Here is a 24,080-nt window from a genome sequence, read left to right as displayed (position 1 = left end):
TACAGACCCATTGTGTCTGCTCACTTCAGCATTCAAAATGTCACAGCTCAGTTGCAAGCGTTATAGTAATTGGCTATAACTTAGCTTTCCTTTCCTGTCCATACTTTGGTTATTATTTATTCTTTCCCTCTGTTAATTAAATTATAACTCATCCCATTAATCACAAATATTGCCACCCCACACCTTCCTGGTTTTCCAATCATTCAATTTGAAACCCATTTTTTGAATTGGCCACTAGCAATAAGGCTTCTTGCATTTCACTGTAGAATAACTAATACCATGAGGAACCATCAGCAGAAGTGTGTTAGTGTTAGGAGGGCCTTATTTAACATTTCTTCCTCTGCTTCCCATATTAGTCCTTTGATTCCAAGGTATATAAAATAAACATAACAGATTATTTTTTATTTCTTGTCCTTTCACTCATTCGACCAGCTAGGGACTAACCTTTGTTTGTCTGTCATGAATTTACCAATTACCTTTAAATTTTAGGGAAACTAGAAGATGAATCAGTTTGAACATTTCCTTCTTTTAGATTTTATTTCAAAATCTTTACCAACAATTATGATCTTTTTATATACCAACGGATTAGTTTTTATGTCTCAGTTTTTAACACAATAGATGATGAACTGCATTTATAAAGAGCATTTCTGGTCTTAACAACCACTCCAAGAACTTCTCACTAGTAGTAACATTCACTCAGTCACACACACATTCATACAGCGCTTGCTATATAGACAGCGCAACTCTATCACACAAACTCATACATCCATGGTTCAGTATCGACACTCCGACCTTCTGATTAGTGGACAACCTGCTCCACCTCCTGAGCCACAGCCACACCCTAAGCAAAGATAAAACATCTTGGTCAGATAGTTAACTCTGTTTGCTTGAAATTGCTCACAAAACATGAATAATGTATTGTAGCTTGGATATTGAAAGTTCTGGGGCTCTTCATTTAAAAAGGCCAATAGGTGGTGCTGCTGCAGCAGAGTTAATCAAGAGCTGCAGCGTTCACTGACCAGCAAAAATATGTAAACAAGGATGCTTTTCTAGGTGTAAAGAATAAATTCCGTCCTTGAAAATAGCAAGTTCTGGATTTTGTGTTCAAATGATGTTATCACACAGTATTAGGCCAGTGGTTTTAGGTGTTGTACTTTAAATGTGGTGCCAAGTATGTTCACTTTACTAATGCACTGTAAAGTGTTCACATGCTACAACAGGCTATAGATCATCATCTCCATATCTCCATATCACAGACAGTCTCAAATTTTAACTTTACAGATGAGAACATTAACCTGAGTGTGCTTAAAACTGAGTGTGCTTAAACCTTAGTGTGCTTAAAACTGAGTGTGCTTAAAACTTAGTGTGCTTAAAACTTAGTGTGCGTCCATATATTGTCTTGTCATTGTAAAAGAATTCAATGGATGTTTCTAATGGACTAACAGTGTCTCAAACAACCTGGCGTCCATAAAGTGGACATGCAATCATTAGAAAATCTATAAAAATGTTTAAATCCTCACTGCGTGTAAAGGCTTGTGTATATGTGTGTGTGTGTGTGTGTGTGTGTGTGTGTGTGTGAGAAGCCAAACCAGGTGTCCTTTATATCACTGTCTGAGCCACTCCAGGCAGGAAGGCCACAGTGAGTGACAGCTCAGTCAGGTCCCATGACTGAGAGACATATTTCCATTCACCCAGACCCAGGCAGCCTCCACTGCAAAGGCTCTGTGCGCGCGCACACACACACACACACACACACACACACACACACACACACAAGCCACACCGGCTGTGATGTCATAAGAGGCTGGGCTCTGATGACAGGCTGTGATTGGCTAGCTGCAGATTGAAGGTGTGGTTAAAGGAATATGAATGACTTCTAACAGTCTGTGCTGATGTAACTGTGACATCACAGATATGAGGGTGATAGCCACGATATGTCCATACATTAGCAGATCAGAAGGAGGCAGAGTATTCACTGAGATAAATCAGACGCTGACTCAGATAGAGGATGGCATCTCACCAGAAAGGATCCACATGAAGCAAGATGTTCCAGTGGACAACACAGCCTGAGAATTACATAAACATGCTTTAATTAATTTATAGCAGATGTGCTGTGACATTACCAGAGGTCACAGGTTGTTCAGCAGTGGACATTGTGCTGCAGGGAAAATGATGTTTTATCATGCGGAGATGAACCTGTCACTGATTCATGCTCCACCTCAGGCACTACCTGTAGTTCTGACTTCATTTATCTATGGGAAGCTGCATGTGTGGGCAGTTTATAATGTAACCCAACCTCAGACCCAATCTGACTCTCCTCACAATATGAATGTAATCCACTCTCATATATATAATTGTTGTTGTTTAGTTGGTATAAAACATGTCAGTGTTCTGAATTATGTTAGTGGCGTTTCTGTCCATTTGTTATAAATTGTACCTTCATCGCCAGATAAACCAACTATGGAGTTAAAACTCACTAAACTTGGCACATGCATCAGATGTGGCTTAATGATATGGGTGTTGGCCATGGGCGTGGCAAAATGGCTCAAGGGCGCCCCCTAGATAATTTCAACAAAGTAGCCCCGGCTGTACGTTGCACCTATATCTATGAAAATCGGCAGGAATGTGTATTCTCTTGAGATCTACAAAAAAGCCTCTGGAACCAAACCCTAAAACCCAACCGGAAGTCCGCCATTTTGAATTTAGTGTGAAATTTTAAATTTTTTTTTTACATTTACAAGCATCATATTGTAACAAACTCTTCCCAGAGACTTAATCAGATCGACTCCAAATTTGGTCAGTACAATCTTAAGACCTTTTCGATGCTAAATTGCAAAGCTTTTTCAGGGTCGTTGAACGACATGTCCTTGGCAGCACAGCAAATTTCACCATTAAACAGGAAGTTGTTATAACCATTATATACATTTTCCAATCTGCATGCTAATATGACATCGTAGTCATAGTGCCACCTACTGGATACAGGAAATAACCCTTGATAGACAATCAACCTACATGAAATTTTCATGGTCTGGTCTGCACTTGATATAAAGCAACATAATGCATGTTTGGTGCGTGTTTTCTAGCACCACAAGATTAACACAATTAAGAAATGCAAAGCATGCAATACATCTTGTCGATTGCTACACAATCAGTGCAGGACATCTTAGTTGTGTCTATGCAGTGAACTTTAACTGGCCTCCTGCCAACATAGCCAGTGTCTGCAAGAGTATGAGGGCCTGCTCAAAGCTGCTCAAAGCTGTAATTGAGACTTGCTATTTCTGTAAATGGAATAACAATGGTTTGCAGGTATACTGATCTCAACCACGCTTGTCTCCATTTTACTGGCTATTTTTCATAGAAGTTGATTGGTGGCTAGCTATGATGTCTCCAGTCCTTTGCAAAAAAAGGTCTGATTGGTCAATTATTTCTCCAAACCACAGAAACTGCTGTCATTGGTCACAACACCAGATCTACTATAACAGCCAGCTTAGTCAAAAACAGAAGACTTGCAAGCATCATTCCCAGCAGTGATCCTAGACTCTGGGGGGCCCCAGGCAAAGAAACCCATCGAAGATGTTCCCTGAATGCCTCAAATGCAAGCAATGAGTAGAATCTAGCTACAACACACATTATCAGGGACCCCACTTAGGGGGGTTTTGGGGCAGAAGCAGTGCACTGTATAGTGTTTTATGGGAGGTTTAGAGGGGCTATATTTGTCTAGTTCATTGCAAAATGTACCAATATGAGGGGCCATCGGGGGCCCCTTTTCACCTTGGGGGCCCCAAGCATTTGCCTGTTTCTGCCTGTTGATTCACTTACACAGGACTTATTACAGTACACTGTAAAACATTTTAAGCTCCTCTCCCTGCTCCCTTAAAATGTAAGCTTAGTGAACCCATCTTAAAAGTGGACCCATAATTTGGAAAAATGTAAAAACCAGCTGGGTTAAGTTCAATGAACTCAGGGTATTTAGTTCAATAAACAACTGTGAAGTCTGTTATTATGCTGATGTTATCAGATGTGTTTAGATTTTAAGAAACTCTCAGCAGTACAGTCATTCAATATCTTTTCTAATCAAAAGACTTCAAGTCAAGTATGTGTTTAAATTCTGAAATTGTCTGAAAATGAAAAGCAAAAATTTTAATCAAAATTAACTTGAATTCAATTACATTTAATAACTCCACTATGATTTTTTCTTTTTTTTTTTCTTTTTTACAGTGTTTAAATCCAAACCAATATAGCTGTGTCATACACACAAATGCATCGGTGAACTGGTATTTCTCCCTTAGGGCTACCGTAGTCCTTGTACACTAATGCTGAGAATTTCCGCCCAGCTGTGATGTTCTTTGACAGGTGAACTGAGTCATTCCTGCCTGGCACTAAAATAACCTCTCTGTCTGCTCGCAGCTTCTTGCATACACACTAATAACCCTGCACAACACGCACACACATGGAAATCCTGTGATGAACTTAACCTGCCAGCCTCGATGTGGCTAGGTGAATGTCCATGAGATGTCTTGATCCTGTCCATCTTCCTCCTCCTTCCTTTCTTTTATGGTCTGGCACAGGGATTATCCATGGATTCCTAGCTCTTTGAGCAACCTGACGGTAGATGCAATAAAGCCCCTGCAGCCGACCTCAACTGGGTGGACTATTACTCTCCAGCCTCGCTGTTCTGCTTCAGATGGCATCTCCACATACCACGTCCTCTTCCTTTAATTCGCTTCATCAACAGCACCCTCCACGGGGTACTGTCAGTTCTATGAAGTAGGCGATGCTCAGGCTGTTGGACCAGAGTACCTGATATGGTCTTGGGGTGGTGGTGACAATTTCTGATGGGACTCTACACCACTGGGCTACATCTGCCAGTATTTCCCAGTCTCAGGCACCCTCCAGCTGACCAATTCTTCTTACTGAACAGAAAATTTCAATTTGCCAAGTATTTAACCCAAATAAAACCTCCTATAAAAATCAAGAAGAAGCAAGAAGAAGATTTGTTATAAACCGTGCTAATGAAACTAGCTGGCAGTCATCAGGGAGAATAGCTGGACAGAACAAAGACAACTTGTTTACATTGTGGAACAGATGAAGTTGAGACAAAAATTCACTTTCTCATGAATACAAAGAAATTAGAGAATATTTCTTCCATAAATTCAACCAGAAAATCCCAGACCTTCTTACCCCCCCAAAAGCAAGACTCATTCAAATCCCTCTGGGAAAAGAGGCACTACAGTTGACTTGCATGACAAAGCAAGACATATTTCACTATAAGATACTTTCTCTTTTTTTGCTTCACTTTTATTATTTACTATTTACATTCTACATTTTACATTCTATTGTTTCTATGTGCCTTCTAGGTTCCTCTCAATCAAAACAATAACAATAGACGGCGTTGGGTCATATCTTGAAATAGTGTGGGATCATGGGAGTTGTTGTGGATTAAAACCAGTAGAAACACTAAATAAAGCAGTTTCACTTTAAAAATCAGTAATTCAGGGCAGCTCACCTGGTAGAGTGCATACGAAAGGCTTAGTCCTACCTGCAGTGGCCGGGGTTCCAGTCCGACCCGTGGCCCACGTCATCTCCTCTCTCTCTCCCTGACTTTCCTGTCCCTCTCAGTGTAGTGATCCAAAAATGTCCTAAAAATACCTTAAAAAATCTTTGATTCACAGACGCTCTTCAGTGGACACATGACATCAAGTATCTGGAAACGGAGACTACTGACCTTTGATATTTGAGCTTTTTATTTCACAAATCTTATCATACAGATACATATGGAAACAGCATCTAATCCGTTATTATTTAATTTGAATTTGTTGATTTCTCCGTGTTTTTTTTATCATTACTGCTGGATGTTGTGTTGTGTTGTTTCATCAACCAATCACTGTGGTCACCATATTAAAATGATGTATTTCTCTAAGTTTCAGATTAACTGGAAACATTTGGGAAAATGTAAGAACACAACTCAACAACATATATAACATAGGTCTAACAATTTTGTAGACATTTTACAGATTATCACTTTAACTTTACGCACTTACTATCCCAGGACTAGCCAGGCCAAACTAGGCAAAACCTGTAAATGAGAAAAAAACTTTGTTCTTACCACTCTCACTATCCCCACCCCTTCCTCTTTTTCTTCTCAGCATCACACACTCCTCAGCCTCCCCTGTGACAAATTAGATGGCTAGGAGTCCTCTCTGTCTCTTGGTACCCCAACCCCCATAAGACCATCCCCCATAGCCGGCTGCATGGTAATAACAGGGCAGGTGTATTGTATTGTGACATGGGGACATACACAACAGAAGCAAGAGGCTGATGATGAGTTTCACAGCAGATGTGCAATGTCAAGACACATTTTTCTTTATTAGAGATGGGTGAGATGTGACATTGTGAAGACAGAGGGTGTTTTTATATGTGTGTGCGTTTGTGTGTGTGTTGGGGGGGATTTTTCTTTCATCTGACAAAGTATACAAATGTTTTTACATCATTACAATGCACATATAGCCTAAGTATTAATAGTGTCATAATGAATTAAACTGGTGCAATTATTCACTATGTATTATTAGCTATAGTCAGTATATTGTGTTGACAACATGGGACTCATTCCTGTCATGCCAATGAAATGTTCATCTGAGCCAAACTAAAAGAGACTGGTTACTACAGTGTGTGCTCCAGGAAGTGCAGCAACCCAGATTCCCACACACACACACACACGCACACACACACGCACACAAAAAGAGGGGAAAGACATGTCATGCAAAGTAAGAATCTTCTTGCCACTTAGCCTGTGTTCCTGAGCACAGAGGACTGAGAAGAAGGTGAAGACAGAGAGAGGTAGAGTGTGACACAGAAAGGGAGAGAGAGAGAGCGAGAGAGAGAGTATGTGTGTGTGTGGAGTGTGTATGAAAGAGTGAGTGAGAGACCCGGGGTAAACGTCATCTGCCTGGACTGGACAACCGGACTACAAGCATACAGGCACCGTCCGGAGGAGGGACAGTGCATCTACTGTGTGGCCGGACAGAGAGTCACTGTGCTCGGACAGGAAACCATTACCGTTACCGGTCCTCTCCGCAGCAGCAGCGGGGCTGAATGCTGGAGGACACCGCGCAAAGTGACACTGTGAGCAGTTGTTAGTGAGTGATTGGCGGGGGGGGGGAACATGGCTTCTTCTCCGGTCACCCCAGCATCGCTTGAAGGAGGAACACCTTCACCCACCGGGAATGAGGAACTCTCTACAACCCGACAGGTACACGCCTGTGCCCTCTTTCCATGCCATGTAGTTCATTCACGCCGAACTTCACTTGAAAATATATCAGTTTAAGACTTAATAAGTGCATAAGTAGAGGCAAAAGCGAGCCGGAGCCTGATATTAAAGATTCTGACTCAGCAGAAACTGCCCTTTAATTCGGCTTGCATTTATTACTTTAATCAGCGGTTAATTTTAAATCAAATCCAGATTTAAATCGCTTCATCAAGTACTTTCATCATAACAGCGATGGCAGTAGATCCGTTATGAAAGTTCATACTTTATTGAAATAAGTGGTACTTCTTCAGTCTGGTGCACACCGACTTTAAAGACATTTGCAGACGACTGAGTCATCCCCTTGTCACTTGTATTTGCTAATGCTAAAGGAACCGTTACTGTAAAACTTGATAGATTTTGAATGGAGTTTGGTATTACGTATCGTCGCTGCTGACACTGATAGTGGACTGCTGGCTCATAGTTTGTCCCGTAAAGAGACAGCAGGCTCTGACGGGGGAAGGCGTTTCCCCCGATCTGACACTTGCATGGCCGTTTCAAATCTCTGCTGGAAAATCATGAAGTTCTCTACCCACCGATGATTTTGATGTTTTCTTCAGATCATGGAAATACATGTTCCTCTTGTGCACTGTTAATATCTCACTAGTAATTACAGTATGTGGCTCGCTCAGTGCTTTCACTTGGCTCATTTTTGAGTCATAGTCTTGTGCATAATGAAATATGAATGAAATCTGTCAAAGGGTGAAAGGTGGATGAGTCATGTATAGGAAAACCAACATGTGCAGTACAGTACAGACAGTACAGGGTCCTCTGACACTGACATTTAGCCAGTGTACAGCATGTGGTCTTTGTAAAGGTGAATTTGTTTGCTCCACATTGACGCCTTCACAACAGGTGTACGATGGTGTCAGTGTCACCCGTTCTGACGGCTCTGATGTCCTAATGTGCACATGGATGGAGTGACAGGAATGCAAAAGGGGAATGTCTGCTCTGACTGCTCGCTCTCTAACCTGGACACAGGGGGACATCCGAGACGCAGTGAGCTGATATGAAGTTGTAATTTGAATTATGAGAATTTCAGTACCTAGAAGTCCTGTGCAGTGATGGCGGCTAACTGCAACAGAGCAGGTTCAGGTTTGTTCCTGTTAAACCATGTGAAAGCCTGATTTATGTTTTTTGACAATACAGATTTTGGGCTTGTCATGTTGATGCGTTGTTGACAAGAAATCTGTTACCATATAATGACATGCTTATTGGAGTAACTCCTTACTCCAAATGTGGTGAGAAGCTTGACTGGAACAGTCAGTGGATCTGCAACTATGCAAATCTCTCTGTTTGAGTCCGACTCTGATGAACTTTAACGTGCAAATTTGCATTGACTGCTAACCTGTAGCAAACTGTTTGGAGTGCGGATCTGAGCAATAACCTTTGGGGGAATTGAAAGCTGAAGAGTCCAAAGCAGTGGACGTTATAATAACCTGAGCTCCACATAAGAAACATGGTTTGCAGCATGTTAATGAATAAGGCAACATCCACACTGTTTTAGCTTTTGGAAACTGCTGGCGCCATTTTAAACACAATGACACAGACACCCATGTTCAGTCCCTGATTGGGTCACGACTATCAGTGGTGATTGTTTCCGACATGGCCTAAGCTAGCTGACCTGTTAAACCGCAGTCAACAACTAACTCGAAGAACTTTTGTGACTAGCTGTGTCCCGATTCCTTCCTTCTGAGGCTGCTTTCGATTGCGTCACAGGGACGTGACTAGACTGTCCCACTTTGAAGGCTGCTTCCTTCGTGGCCCAACATTATCTCAAGATTAATTGCACACCGGTAATGAAAATAATATGTCGGCAAACAACACTGAAGAATTGGGTTTCAGCTCAGTTCAACAGCTAACAGTGCAACCGTTAAAAGTGTTAAAAGTTATGTGTTGTCAAGGTTGCAAGGTTACGCTTTGTGATGCATCAGTAAGGTCGGGCGCCGCTGGTGACGCCAAGTTAAAAAATGGTACACAGGCCAGACAGTCTCATCTCGGCTCAGCCGTTTCAGTCTATGAAAGTATGGCTGTAGTAGACCTCTGACCTCTGATGGATGAGGCGCCTTTCCATAACAGTGAAATGGCTTACAGTTGATTTAGAAACAGCATTATTCATCATATGCAGTGTCAGTTGAATGTTATAGTAAACTGTGTGACAGCCACTGGTTAAATGTTTGAGTTTAACTTTTTTTTTTACAGCGTGCAAAAATGTTATGCTAATGTTTCTGACCTGTTTGCTCACATGTTATTCACTTAGATGCTAGAAGGGATGGTGTGTCCTGTAGCATTAACACTGCCTCGTAGTCAGAACTCATGGATGCCAGTGTTTCCCAATTATTAAATAATACTGTATACAAGGTAGCTGCTCCACTGAAAGCGTTTTAATTGCCAAGTACTTAGTGACAAATAAATAACTGAACAATATATACTAATGGCGAAGATGCCTGGATGGACTTTGCTCAGCCGCTGTCTGTCGTGACCTTCATGGTAGAAAACATACATTACCTGTTAGCTAAAGTTATGTGCTGGTTGGTCTCAGTCTCACAGTGACAGCTTTGAGCACAGTGCTGGCAGAGCAGAGGTCTCCTGCAGCTTGTGTTAAAGTGGTGTTTTGAACCTCAGAGTTGGGATAGAAAAGGCTCAGAGGCAGGGAGCTGTAGCTGTGGACTGTCACTCTCCACAGCTACAACACTCAGTCATACTGTGCCTGTTGTCTATTAGCCAGTGTTTTCCATTCAACCACAGTTGCAGTATTTCCTGTAAGCACTGAATCCAAATTACCATTGCAAAGCACTGCACTGTTAAAGACATGTGGGTATGGGTGTTTGTCATTTTCTTCTATAGGCTGGGTATTGAAATCATGTAAGATAGGCAGGAATAAATCTGCGGTTTTTGTTTATTCGTGTGGCTGCTGGCTCGTTCATTAACACCTGAAAGACTTAATTTACTGTATCTGCTTTAGATTTGTGAAGTCATCAGCTGTTGTTAAGTCACTGAGGGCAAATTCTTAGTCATCTTAGTAAGCAAATTGGCTTTGCTGTCTTTGAATGCTGACCATTGAGATGACATGGCATTAGAGCATTTCCATCCCAGTCTGTGTCTAATAGAGCTTCTATATAACTGAGACCAAATGCACAGGCCTAATGATCAAATATCTGAGGTGTAGCCATGCAAGTCCTGTTGTTGTTTTTATTAGTCAAGTATTAAATCAGTCAGCTCTCAGTGCGGTCAGGTCAAGTCTCAAGTACTCATTTTCATGACCTAAAGGTGTTGTGTGGAGTTTTTGACCATTATGACACTATGACATTATGTTTTCATGAGCAGTAAATGCATTTATGTTTTTTTTTTTGCTATTCAACCTACAGTATTAATGAGGGCTGCATGATATGCAAAAAAAATAAAAAAATCACATTGTGATTATTTTGGCAGATCACTTGGAATAGTCATTTTTGCATTTGATTTTCACTGCAAAAATATATAAATGATGATGATGTGATTGTTAGTGGATCTTGTGGTGCCAACAATGTAAAACAATGTGACACATTCCTTTTATCAAAAAATTGCAGCTCCTGCAATTTCGATTATATTTCAATTAATTGTGCAGCCCTAGTATTAACAGTTAGTGGTGGTAATGTGCCGGAAAATGCAGCATTGTGGCAGCAAAAGGCAAGCGAAGAAGACAGCTAGCTAGCAAAGACTGATGTGAACAATCAGATAACAATACAGTCAAAATTTGGGTTTGCAAATGTTTCATGAAATCCTCATATATTTATAGATTCCTAAAATCAATCGGGCTCTGCATCAAATCTTAATCTAAAGGGACCACTGATATATATAACATGTTGTTGAATCACTCTGTTCAGCAACACTTCTGTATTTCTATGATTTTTTCTTTGAAGCTCAGGATGAGCTGCTACACCATTGCCATCTTGGCAGTGTCTGACTCCGCCCTTAACTCCCAGCTAATTGAAAAATGGGCAAAGAGGTGGGGCATGTGTTGAGCCGATACTTCGGTTTATGCATATGCTCGCCCACCTGTCGCTCAAAGAGGCCACGCTCTCAATTATACATAACTTTAAGCCTTAATAAAATGTAAACAGGTGAGTTGTATAAACAGGTGTCATGAAGGAGGAAATTAGCTCTAGAGACCAAAACAGTTTTTGTACCAGGCTGTAAACATGTTCATTTCTGCTGTAAAGTTGGACTTTTTATAATGGGAGTCTATGGGGATTGACTCACTGTTGGAGCCAGACTCTAGTGGTCATTAGAGGAACTGCAGGTTTTGGAACTTCGGTGTTGGCTTTCGAGATGCCATAGTGCAGTACGCGAGTGAGAGTGACCTTCCGAAGAAGAAGAAACCACATTTTCATCTAAAAAAGAAACTCAGACAAAGAAAGAGATGACACCAGTGCAAATGTTGCTATAGCTAGCGTGGCCTCATGGTTGTGTCTGAATTGTTTTTTATAGCGTGTACACAGTCTAACTTTATGCAGTTGAGCTTCTTGTGTGTTTAGTGGACACTGAGCTTCATAACATTGACTGAAAAAATGAAAGGACAATCTTATACAGAACCTTTTAATTTGAAAAGGAATTTTTTTTATGCTGCAAAAAGCTACCAGCTTTTCCGCGCTTCAGTGTTGGCTTCATTTTCCAGCCTGGACACCGATGCTCGGAAGAAACGGGTGAGTTCAGCATCAGACTTCATTCCTTTACTATCCAAAAGCTGTCTTCAGAACTTGGAAGACATTTACTTTATCAGCTCCCCCAGGTAGACTTTGACTTCCTCTCGGCCACAGGACATCCCTTCCTTCAGAACCAAGTTCTTGTTTGTAGCCATTGTAGCCTTCTGGATATTCATCTCCAGGTGTGTGAAAGTGGACAAACAGTAGTGTGAGGCGGTGATGATGGACAGAGCAGTTAGAGGGGGGGGGCTGACATGTAGTTTTGCCACCAGGTCTGCTCCTGTAGAGGAGGACATCTGCCACTTGTTTTTTCTGCCTCAGCCAAGGTCAGATAGTGACAGACAATATCAGACTGTGTGACAGAGAGACATGGCTGTAAACTGAAGGTGAGACAGAAATGCATTGCTTTAGTAGTGATCAATTAAAGGATGTTAATGTGATAGTCACTGAGGCAGCGCAGCAGGCTTCAGTTTCCGTCTTTAGAGCTCAGTGAGAAATATGGATCGATGAGGAGGGAGATTGAGGAAGGGTTTGAATCTGAAACATTTAATGGTTCAAATCCCAGAACAGCAGTTCACAGCAGATGCAACTTTATTTTCATAATTTTACTCACCATTCTTATCAGTAATAATGACACTGTACTCACATCATCAAAGTAATTGTTTAGCTATGGAAATGCAGCTACATCGCTAAAATGAAGTCAGACAGCAAGAAACATACAGTGCTGAAACGACAACAATTTGGAAGTTTGACAGTTTACATGCGATGGTCTGGAGGCCACTGTGTAAGGCTGTGATTGGGTGAAGACGTGAATGAGTATAGATAGCAGGAAACGGTGCTTGTGACTAAAAGGCAATAGCAAAACTTACAAATAGCTCCTTAAAGACAGCGTGAGGTGCAGGACACTGTAATGATCCTAAACAATTAAGACTGCAGTATAGATTATTAATAACTTGTGGTGTCATAGATAAGTGGGTGTTTGTTTGTTAGCTTGTTCAACAACCAGCTAGAGAGCAAATGTAGATTTTTGTTCAAAGGCCTTGGCTCCTTTGAAAATTGAATTTTTCCTGATGCCTTCAAAACAGCAGCTGTAAAATCCCTGTGAAAAAAAGGCCAAATCAAGGTACTTGAAAAAGTTGTTTTTAACAAATTAACAGTTTTCTGAATGAAAACAATATTTTAGAAGCTTTTCAATCAGGTTTCAGGGGTACACACAGTATACAGGGACGACCCTCTTTAAAAGTCTCAGTGATCTCAAAATGAACACTGATACTAAAGAGGTCTCTGTTTTGGATAGAAGTTGTGCGTTTGACACAGTTGACCATGAAATTCTTCTGGGTTCTCTCTCTTTCAAACAATTGACAAAAGAGTTATATTTTATTATTTTATTATTTTATTATTTGTTCATGGCATCTATGGATTACAAAAAAAATGATACACAGTAGTATAACAGGTCTATGTATTCAACTATGATGCACTGTGTGGGAATAAACCACTGTATTATATCAGCAAAAATGAAAGATTACTTCTTTTTAATCATGATTTATCTCTTTATTTTTTATTTTTTGGCAGCATGCACAACCACCTATGAACTTTGGCTGACAGAAATCAGCAGATGGCTATAAAATCTCATTCATCATCCGGCCCACCGGCCTCAACAAACCCAGCCTTTCAGCCAGCCTCCCTCCCACTGCCTCAGTCAATGTCCCACACATATGCAGACACAGACTGGGGAAGGAAAGGGAAACGAAGGTAGACATTCTCAGCTTCGTTTTTATTCGAGATTGGCGACACCGACGAACCTGTCATGTTTTAGCCTTTGCCATCTTGAATGTTACAGCCTATTGATGTAAAGGTGACAGGACATGTATATGTGTATGTAAGCCATCTGTTTTTTTCATGGATGTAGCTTGGTAGATAGCTGTGTAGGAGGATGAGGTTCTCATTGTTAATTTGTGATTGAACTTATTTGTATCCCTGAACAAACAGTGGGTGTGGGTGGTGATTCCAAGGTGTGGAACCACACTCTGTTACAACTGTAGGTGGTTTCATGACTTTTCTAACCATGTCTGTAAAACTGTGGGCTGTTACATGTGTAAGACATGAAAAGTAGTGGTTGACAATCAAATGACTGATGAAATGAAAAATGTTCCATCAAACCTATTCTTGTAGTCTTTTGTCTGCTTACCTCAACAGTTGAAGCCATTTCTTTTGTTGTGAAAAGTAGAATCCTGTTGTAGGTAAATGCGTATATATGTAAACTAGATATTTATATCAATGAGGTTATAGGCTGAATAACTGAAACTCCTCTCTGCGTAATGCAATACAGTTCAACAGCAGCACAAATCATCCTCCAAACTGATCATACAGGTGAATCAGCTGCTCTCTAACACACTTTCAACAGAAACTGAACATTATAACCTTTGTTATAGGACTGTTCTATTAGACTGCATCAGTTTTAGCCAGGTGTTGCTAATAAGCAGGTAACTATGGAAGCCCATTTCTGCCACTGTAAATGATTATAATAAGTTACTATCTTAAAATAATGACTTCGTATCTCAAAATATTAACTTAATTTCTGATAATAATGACTTAGTATCTCAAAATATTGAGTTAAATTCTGTAACAGGTAATGTTAGATGCTAACGACATCTAACGTTACCGGTTACATTTGATTCATTTTAACGTTACTGACTTTTGCTGACTCAGTTCAGTTTATTGAAATACACTGTTTATAACTCTTTAGGTGCATGCTAACATGCTAAACTAAGATGGTGACCAAGGTAAACAATAACTGCTAAACATCATTGTGAGCATGTTAGCATGCCTAATGCTAGCATTTAGCCTAAAGCAAATATCCTTTGTTTACACTTATTAATTTACAATAAATAATACAGAGGCAACATTGCCTACAGGTTCTCTTTGCATCGGAGCCTAAATTCTAAACAGTCTGATTTCTGGCCTCATCTGTAATTACTCAGTAATCAGAGGACTTCCATCTCTCTGCTGTGTATGGCTGTGGAGCATGGCGGGGTGATGGGTTATGGGCAGTCTGGCAGGTATCGTTCCACACAGATGTATGGCTCAGCTGGCTGCAGACAGATGGGCCCAGCTCAGTTTGCAGTGTCATGCCGGTGTTTAGTCAATCCAAAGCTGTGGGTCTGTTCAATGAGACCGCACTCACAGATCTGACTCATTCTGGTTATGGCTTTGAATTATACTGTCCTTCCTCCTCTTTTCCTCACCCCACACATTCCCTATGTTGTTCTGCTTTGATCTCTCACTCTCTGTTCGTTCATAGAGTCTTTTCATTAGCTAGCATTATGTCTCCGTCTGTTTCTCTACTCCTCATTACTTTATCCCCACAAATCCCATTACATGCTTTTCCACATCAGCTGTTGACAAACCAACCATGAGCTGTGATGGAGGCATGAAGACTGATTAATTAAACATGGAGGAACCATCAGAAGGACAAATACAGTCTCAGTCTTTTATTCAGTTTCATCAACCCAACCATGACTGAAGAATATATCAGCATTTCTGTTCTAAGATGCATATGACCTCAGATTCATGACTGGAGGAAACATTGATCATTTCTGGAACCGACTACCACTATTTTAAGTGACGAGGCCTACGGTGAAGTTGACTGGTTAACTTATTTATCCAACCAACAACCGTCATTTGGATATTTATGAGGATAATGGTGTGATCCATTTGAACTTGGAAGTTGGAATTTCTGAGATCCAAGTTGAAATTTTGACCCAAAGTCAGATTTCTGACTCGAAAAGTCGGCAGAACCTCACCAACCCTGACCTCTGCTCTGCGCATCAACAGAAGTAAAATCTGTAGTAGTATACTGGTTATTAGCACTTCTGTCTTATTCAGTCATTCATTCATTCATTAGCCATACCGTTTATCCTTACAGGGTCGCAGGGGGGCTGGAGCCAATCCCAGGTGACATTTGGCCCTGGCGAGGGCGGGGTTCACCTGTACAGGTCTCCAGTCTATCACAGGGCTGACATGTAGAGAAAAAGAACCATTCACGAGCACATTCACATCTACCGCCAATTTAGTCACCAATTGACCTAACCTGCACGTCTTTGGACTGTGGTAGGAAGCTGGAATACCCAGAGGAAACCCACTCAGGCATGTAGGAAACGTGCAAACTCCACGAAAAGTCCCAGTGTGTGAGGCCACAGTGCTTACCGCTGCACCACCCTAATGAATGAATGAACTTTTGTCGTATTTTTGTCCCATTAATCATGTATACACATGGAGCGCTGTCCAACCTCTATCCCTGGATATGTTGCTACTATGTTTGTATGCAAAATACCATATAGTGTGTTGTTATCAACTGATATTGCTAACTATTACAACAACAATTGCAAGCTTCTGTCTTGTTGTACTGGAATGTGGTCAACTCGGGTGTGACATCTTTCCAAGCCACGACATCCGGCTTCCAAGGTAGATGGAAGAACCTTAAATCCTCCGTTTCTTGGCAACCCAGCGACCTTTCCTCTAATGCCACCAACAGGTTGAAACTTCCACAGGAGGATGAACGCTTCTGATTTTGATTTTTCAGTTTTCCAGCAGCACCATCATCACAATAAACTCTCAATAGGTGGTTTATGAGGAAGAAAGTGAGTAGTGAAGACTTGACAACTGAATAGCATCTGAGAACAACTACTATTTTCATTCTTGTCAACTCTCAGAATACAGTGTCCCCTTCTCTTTTCATGTTAGTTCCATCACTGCCTTACAATGTCCTAACCCTTGCTAATTGAAGTAGGTATTCCTGCCCCATTCTTGGTCTTGTCTGTGTGTCACACTGTAAGGTTTCTGAATGCAAAGCACCCTCTCCTTCCTTTCTTTTGTAATTGTATCCTGTCCGATCACAATGCCTGTACCCATTGATCACAACTAGATTTACATATAGTCTGACCACCACCCTTTTGTCCACTGTATAACCGTCCCCCTGCCTTTCACTCTGGGTCAGTCTGTTGCCTCAGGTCAGTTCTGTGTCAGTGAGATCAATGTATTCTGGAATACTAATAAACTCACACTATTACAGCAAACTTTAAACTAAGGATTTGAGTGATTTTCTTCAGCACTTAACGGACATTTTACCATATGTACAAGTGTTGGTACTTTTAATAAACTGATCCAGTCTTGTTATTGGTGCTGACCTTGTTTAGGTTTGGTATTGGCCAGATTTGATTGATCTACATTAACATCAATCTCCTCATCAATGCAATTTATGTAAACTCTATGTATGTGTTATCAGTTGCATTCACTTAGTCTTGGTGGGCTGCCAACTCAATATGTAGTGCCTCAGTATCCATGCAACATAATATTAGCTTATCAATTTGCTAGGTGCTGGATCTGTGCTTTGTGCTGGCCGATACCCTTTGTTTAGGTTTTGGTATCGGGAGACAAAAAGTCGGACTGACGCATCCCAAACATAGTTGTAGTTTTGAGCCACGCTAGGCGAAAAGTCAATAGGGTTCATTCTCTGGTAACCTTGAATATCGGAATCAAATTTCATGAAATATTTCATTCTTGAAGTTTGTCCGACTGCCAGACATTGTCATCCCTCGCTCAACCACTGGCTAAGGTTTTGGAAAGATCATGCTCATGGTTAAAGAAAACCAGTGTTGGAAGAAGAAAGGGCGTGAGCCATGACAAAGTTTTTCGGACTGTGACATGTCCTTAATCTGAGTTGTAACATTTCAGCTTCATCCTTAGCTTCCTTTTGTAGTCATAGAATCCCTTTATTAAGACAAGAAAGAGAGAATGCTGCCCAATAAGTGTAAACTGGACTTGAACTTATAATGTGCGCCTTTGTCCTTGGAGTTATGCATCACTCCCACATCTCAGCAGATTACAATCAATCCCGTCTAACACCATGGATCTACAGTAATAAGTACATGGGTATTCTGGTCCATGCGTCCAACCTCAACTACATTTCTGGGCAACAGTTTTGGGGTTGTACCTTTTTCCTGTGAAGCACCTTCAGTACTTACTGTTCTCCTCAGCCGCTCACTGACTTGCTCTCTGATCTGACTCTGAAGGCGCTGACAGCATATTTGCACTGGTGTGGGCTCATAGAGACTATTTAGACAGCCCTCCAGGCACTGGGCCGTGGGCATGTGTCACATTGATGGCATGCCTTCACAGGGCCTCCTGGGGTTGTATATAAAGTCACTGTGTGTGTGTGTGTGTTTGAGTGTCTGGTGTGTGCATGAGGACAAGCAGGACGTGTGAAGTGCAAAGCAGTGCGCAACATTGATAGAATAAAGCTGGAACTGGAGCCTCTTCTTGTTTTATTTGTATTTGTATGTAAGGAGTCTGAATAGCAGTCAGTGTCAGGGACAGTCAGCAGCCTCCAGGGGACAAAGACAGCACTTTTTCCCCAAAAAAACACAATTGGCCATTTGATCAGACAGCTCTCTTATAGGTCTGTCAGGGTCTTTTGTTTCTCTGGCTTTGGAAAAAAAAATCCATAAGACCAGACACTGAGAAATGTGAACCCACAGAGATTTATCACCTAAAACTGCAGTTCCTCTCAGCCTTACTGAGCCCTTCAGTCTCTTTTAGCTAATTGTTGTGGGGTGTAGAGACACAGCTTTAAATTCTCCAATTGTCAATCTTGCAGTCACAGGCAGCTGTTTTCTAAACTAGCTCTTCTAAGCTAAACCTCTAGACATGCTGCTGTGTCTCTGCTGGAAGTGTAAACAGTCAAACTGCACAACATGTTTGTCAAAACAACTTTATTACGTGATGATATGCCAATGTAATATTGACAGCTTGTTCTATCGCCCCCAAGTGGCTGATGTCAATTATTACTGCTTGATGAAACACTAGCTAACCGACCCTGGCACCGGCTCCAGCTCCTGATTGGGAGGTGGAGTCCGTCGTGCACAGTCACCTGCTACAGAAAAAAGGGGGAGGGCGGAGAGCACACACACCACTACACACATACACAGCACTATGGCACGTGACAAGTGGTACAAGCTCTTCATGGAGACACCGAATTACACTTTCAAACAGCAGAGATTATTTGAAACATCCTTTTATGGTTCTGGGTTTGATTCTGGCTGAAGAATGGAATTAGATAAGAAAGATAAGTCATCCAACATTGTATTCTCTGCTCTGATAAACAGGTCTATTTTAAAACAGTATCTAAATTAAGACTGTTTTATAATCTGGCCTGCAGCTATCTGAGAGGTCAGTGGAAGTGGCCATCGGTGTCTACTTCCTTTATCAGATGCATGAGTTCAGGAAACAGCAGATAAACATGTGATGTGTACAGCAGTAGCTATTTTTGGATCTGCATGTTTACTTTTGTGCATTTTGTGTTGGAATTGTTGGATATTGTTGCATATGTATTTTCACAGTAATATGTAGTTCAGTCATTATTCTCCACCTCGGATAAGATGCATACGTGGTGCATAGAAACTAAATGCTGCTTCTCTATGTTTAAGTAATCATTTTGTAATTGTCTTAATGTAGATGTTAAATTTAGGTCAGAGTCACGACTACACCAATAGTAGCACCAATAATGACGTCATTATTGTACTTCTTCTGCACGGTCACATGTCGTTATGCAAATCTTTGTCGTTGATATAGTTAATCATTTGTTAAATAAAAATTTGATAATATAGAATATCTTTCTTTTTGCATTGTTGCAGTTTTGCACAGACTGCTCTGCTGCCGTGACTAACCTTCATTGCACTCTACATTGCATCTTGTTATGTGGCAGCGTAGCTTATACATGAAATATTAAATTTTTCTGGTACAAGTGATGCTGTAGATAGAGGAATAAGAGCCAGTACAAAGCCAAGCCGGACCCGTTAGCAGCTCATAGGGTTCTCCTCAGTAAACCAGACCAGTATTGGCTCCATGGTTGGACTGCACGAATGACACTGATGGAGCAGTCCACCTGTGCTCTGGTTTCATCTTCTTTGTCTCATGCTTTCTTAGGTTTGTTCTTCAGTGGAGGAAATCCTTGCAGGTCACTTTTACCTGAACGCTGCGTACTGCACCGAGCTGTCTCACCTGTGGGCGGAGCCTGTGTGTTTATAAATGTGAGGATGAAGCGGCAGACCTCAGTTACACTACTAACAAAGTTTAGAGACTTGGTTTATTTTCACCCATGTCAGTTAGCTGTGGTATTGGAGAAGCTGGAGTATTGATGTTATTTACAGAAATGTTCTGAAGCTGTTTGCTCAGTGAGGAAGACAAATGTTCCACATTTATAGTCTGAGCCTGCATGTACCTGTAATAACTCAGCCTCCTGAGGGACTTTGATTATTGTACTTGTCCCTTTGCATTTGTGTGAACACAAAGTGTGATTTGAAGGTCCCTCTTCCTGGCATCTTTTAAAGGTCATATAGTTGTATCTGACACTTCGAACAACCTTTTGAGTTTTGGCTTTAGTGCACATGTTTGCTCAGAGTGGTAGAGTTTTAAATACCATGAACGAGGTGTTGGAGATTTCACTGTCACTGTGGCATCCAGTTTCCCAAGATCCTTAAGGTGTGTTCAGACGAATTCAACCACTGGACTGTTTGTGTTCTTCATCTTTTTCCGCCCTAAACAGCCGGCGCCCCAACTGTACACAAATTAGCTGGAAGCATGCAAGAAGTGGGCCACCAGAATCTCCAGTTCTTTCTATTAGTCTGTTATTGTCTCAACGTTTACAAAGTAGATTCATAAAGCCCCGTGATAAACACAATGGCTTTGCTGAAGGTGAAACATTTTCACCTCACAAGAAGAGGTTTTCACCCAAACCCATCCCTTGGAGGACGTATTCACATCCAATTACGTGCACTTGCATCTTTTTAATGACCTTCTATGCAATTGTACCATATTTAAACTCTCTGTAAGTCCACACAGTAGGGAGTATAAGGTCTTATTTTAGCCATATGTGCTTTTCAAGACAAATAGTAACAAATTTTGGATTCAAACCACTGATGATGGAGATTCCCTTGTAGTAATCAATGGCTTAACATCTGGAAGCAAGGGAAGCACCGATGCAAGCTTTTCTCCCTTGATACAGATTCGTTTCCTCAGGTTTTCTGTCGATACAGAGTAGTGATCCGATACTAGTGCTCTCCTTTTTCCCGAATTCAAAATCTGTGTACTGCACTGTTTAGACTCATTAGGGCTATTTGTAGGTTTTCTCTGCCACTGAACATGGTTTCTTTCCAGAAGCAGACGGTGCTGTTTGTAGCTTGACAAGAGCTTCGACCATTGTTGCATAGGTTTTCTGTCGATACAGAGTAGTGATCCGATACTAGTGCTCTCCTTTTTCCCGAATTCAAAATCTGTGTACTGCACTGTTTAGACTCATTTGGATCGTTTATGTAAAGTAACATAAGGCCAGGGATTTGAGGCTATAAAAACCATGAGCTGTCAGACTGAATGAAAATAACTGAAAAGTACTGAAAACTAAAAGTTTCCAAAATTGTTGGATGCCACCCAACCTGATTCTGCCAGTGAGATAAACAACTTGTTGAATGTTGAATTTGCCGAGTGTGACGATATGTTTGAGAATACCATCATTGTATAATATCATCTGAAATAGATTTTGACTCAAGAACCCTCCACAAGACAGTAGCTGCCCTGAAGGAGCTATGTAAATCTTGCTATTGCTAATAGCTACCGTTAGCATTGACGGCTGTTTACTTACTAGTCTAGAAGAAATGTGAGTTCAGCATCAAACTTTCCTTTACTCACCTACAGCTTTCTCCAGTGGTGGACAGAAACATCAATGTTAACTGTTGTGTCTATCACGTCCTTTCCTCTATTGAAATTGGTATGCTAACTAGCTAGCCACTGCCCATCTTGCCACTTTCCGATAGTGACTCACTGTAGCTTCCAGTCTGTCCTGAAGATTAGCTGCTCAGAGGACGTATTATAACGATGCATCAACCTCCATGTTGGAAAATGACACTGAAGTGCCAAAACCTGCAGTTCTTCTAATGACCACTAGAGTCAATCCCCATTGACTTCCATGTTAAAATGTCCAACTTTACAGCAGAAATAAACATGTTTACAGCCCGACACAAAAACTTTTTTGGTCTCCACAGCTAATTTCCTCCTTCATGAAAACTGTTTATATAACTCACCTGTTTACATTTTATTAAGGATTACATTTATATAGAATTTATTGTGTGGCCTCTTTGAGTGACAGGCGGGTGAGCATTGCTCGCCAAAAACTGGCATCAACCGAAGTCTCAGCTCCACACACGCCCTTCCTCTTTGCCCTTTTTTGGATTAGCTGGGAGTTAGCGGACACAGCCAAGATGGCGACAGTGGAGCAGCCAGCATCAAAGCCACTCCTCAGAAACTTGTGGGTGACCCCATGGAGGCTACACCCATCTTTATTTACAGTCTATGATTGTAAATGCAACAATGGTCGAAGCTCTTGTCAAGCTACAAACAGCACCGTCTGCTTCTGGAAAGAAACCATGTTCAGTGGCAGAGAAAACCTACAAATAGCCCTTTTAATGCTCTTACCATTTTAGTAGATATTGTGAGCTGTGCAAATAATACACAAATAAGGAGGTGGTGTGGTGTTTTTCAACTTAACTGAATTGAAATAAAATGTCAGAGGTGTTTTTTTCTCTGAGCTACTTTTATTCTTTACCTCTGCAAAAAAATCATGAATCTCCCTTTGTTCCTTAAAGCAAAGCCACATGTCAAGAATGCGAGAGAGATTACTAGTCTTTTCTGTGATGGTGCTGTTTCTGTTACCGTAAATAAAATGATGTCTCTCATTAATGTAGTTGTGATTTACTGCTGCTGATGCTGAACATGATATTGAATTATTATTTTTCTAACCACCTGCCATCCCACACCATCCCTGTCCCATCCATCAGAGCGTTTCCCTCCCCTCCCGCTCTGCTGTCAGTGAATGGGGATTGACGTTCAGCAGTCCTTGAGGTGAAGGTTATTATATCCTATAGCAGTCCCTGGGTGTGAACCCCCATTACAGCACGAGGATACTCTGCATGTCGTCCAACACACAGTGGATCAATAGCAGTGATGTGAGGCCTGTCAGCAGGAAGCTGCATGAGCACAATGAAGACACACAAGATGGCTATGCTTTCTAGTGGTATGTGGACATCAGCCAGTGTGTGTGTGTGTGTGTGCGTGCGCGCAGACAATATTACTTGGCAGGAAACATTGGAAATTTCTGCTTCAGTAAATGCATAAAAGAATTTCTTTGAGAATTCCATGCATTTCTCCTAGGCATTGTTTCACTTATAGAAGGTATTTGAAAAATGTGAAGAAATGACTCAACAGCTAAAACTTGTGGATCATGTTGGAAATGTAAGGGACTGTATCAAAAAGTATAGGGGTGGTGGGAGTGGGGGAGTGGGGGGGGTTATCAGAAGGTGGGTGTATTGTAATATTTCTTCTTGCAGAAGGAAGCGTAGTCTGACCTCTCGGGGAGAACAGGGATGACCTTTTATTTTTTATCTCACCCAGACTCATATTTTATTTCAGCCTTGCTTACTTCCTTCCCTACTTCCTTCTTCCTTCAACTTGTAGCAAAAAGGATCAGTATATATCAGAGTATCACGGAGTACATGTGGGTCTTCACAGAATTACTGACTGAATGCTCTGCACAGAGTTCATTTATTAAGCATCATAGCAGAAAGCAGAACAACATCGAACATTGTGAAAACATGGATGTAATATTGTCTGGTTTGTATTTATTGTCATTGATAATTTTTAATCCGGTAAGAGGAAATTTAGGATTTGTGGTAGTATTTCTTTAAAAAAAAAGATGATAATGATAACATAGTTTTGTAAGTATTTTTTGGGGAATTTTATTCTCACTGCCATACTGTCTAATATCATTATTGCTAAATGCTGGAGAAATGATGCTGGCGTAGTTTTGAATGTTTTCATTTAATTCGCTAAGTTCAGGTCTCCCACACAAATAATTTCCCCACAGTCCCTAAGTAACTCAATTTAGATGTTAAATCGTTATTATAATTATGGTTAAATAAATGATATCCTGGATTTTATAATCTATTGGCAAACCGCTGTTTTCATTCTGTAACTTATTATTTGGA

At 41.0% G+C, this 24,080-nt stretch overlaps 1 protein-coding gene across 1 annotated transcript in view; it reads left to right on the top strand.

Moving 5' to 3' along the window:
- Positions 1 to 6,740: 6,740 nt before the first annotated feature.
- Positions 6,741 to 24,080, top strand: part of ank2b (ankyrin 2b, neuronal) — a 193,464-nt gene continuing 176,124 nt past the window's right edge. The window contains exon 1 of the mRNA XM_087178657.1: positions 6,741 to 7,249. Coding sequence (XP_087034783.1) covers positions 7,163 to 7,249 — 87 coding nt within the window. The 5' untranslated portion in view covers positions 6,741 to 7,162. The remainder of the gene's footprint in view (positions 7,250 to 24,080) is intronic.

This window comes from Seriola lalandi, unplaced genomic scaffold (genome assembly GCF_002814215.2).
Source record: "Seriola lalandi dorsalis isolate HSWRI2012SDOR001 ecotype SW California unplaced genomic scaffold, Sedor1 jcf7180002054694, whole genome shotgun sequence".
Classification (NCBI taxonomy): Eukaryota; Metazoa; Chordata; class Actinopteri; order Carangiformes; family Carangidae; genus Seriola; species Seriola lalandi.
This window is presented reverse-complemented; position numbering and strand designations above follow the sequence as displayed.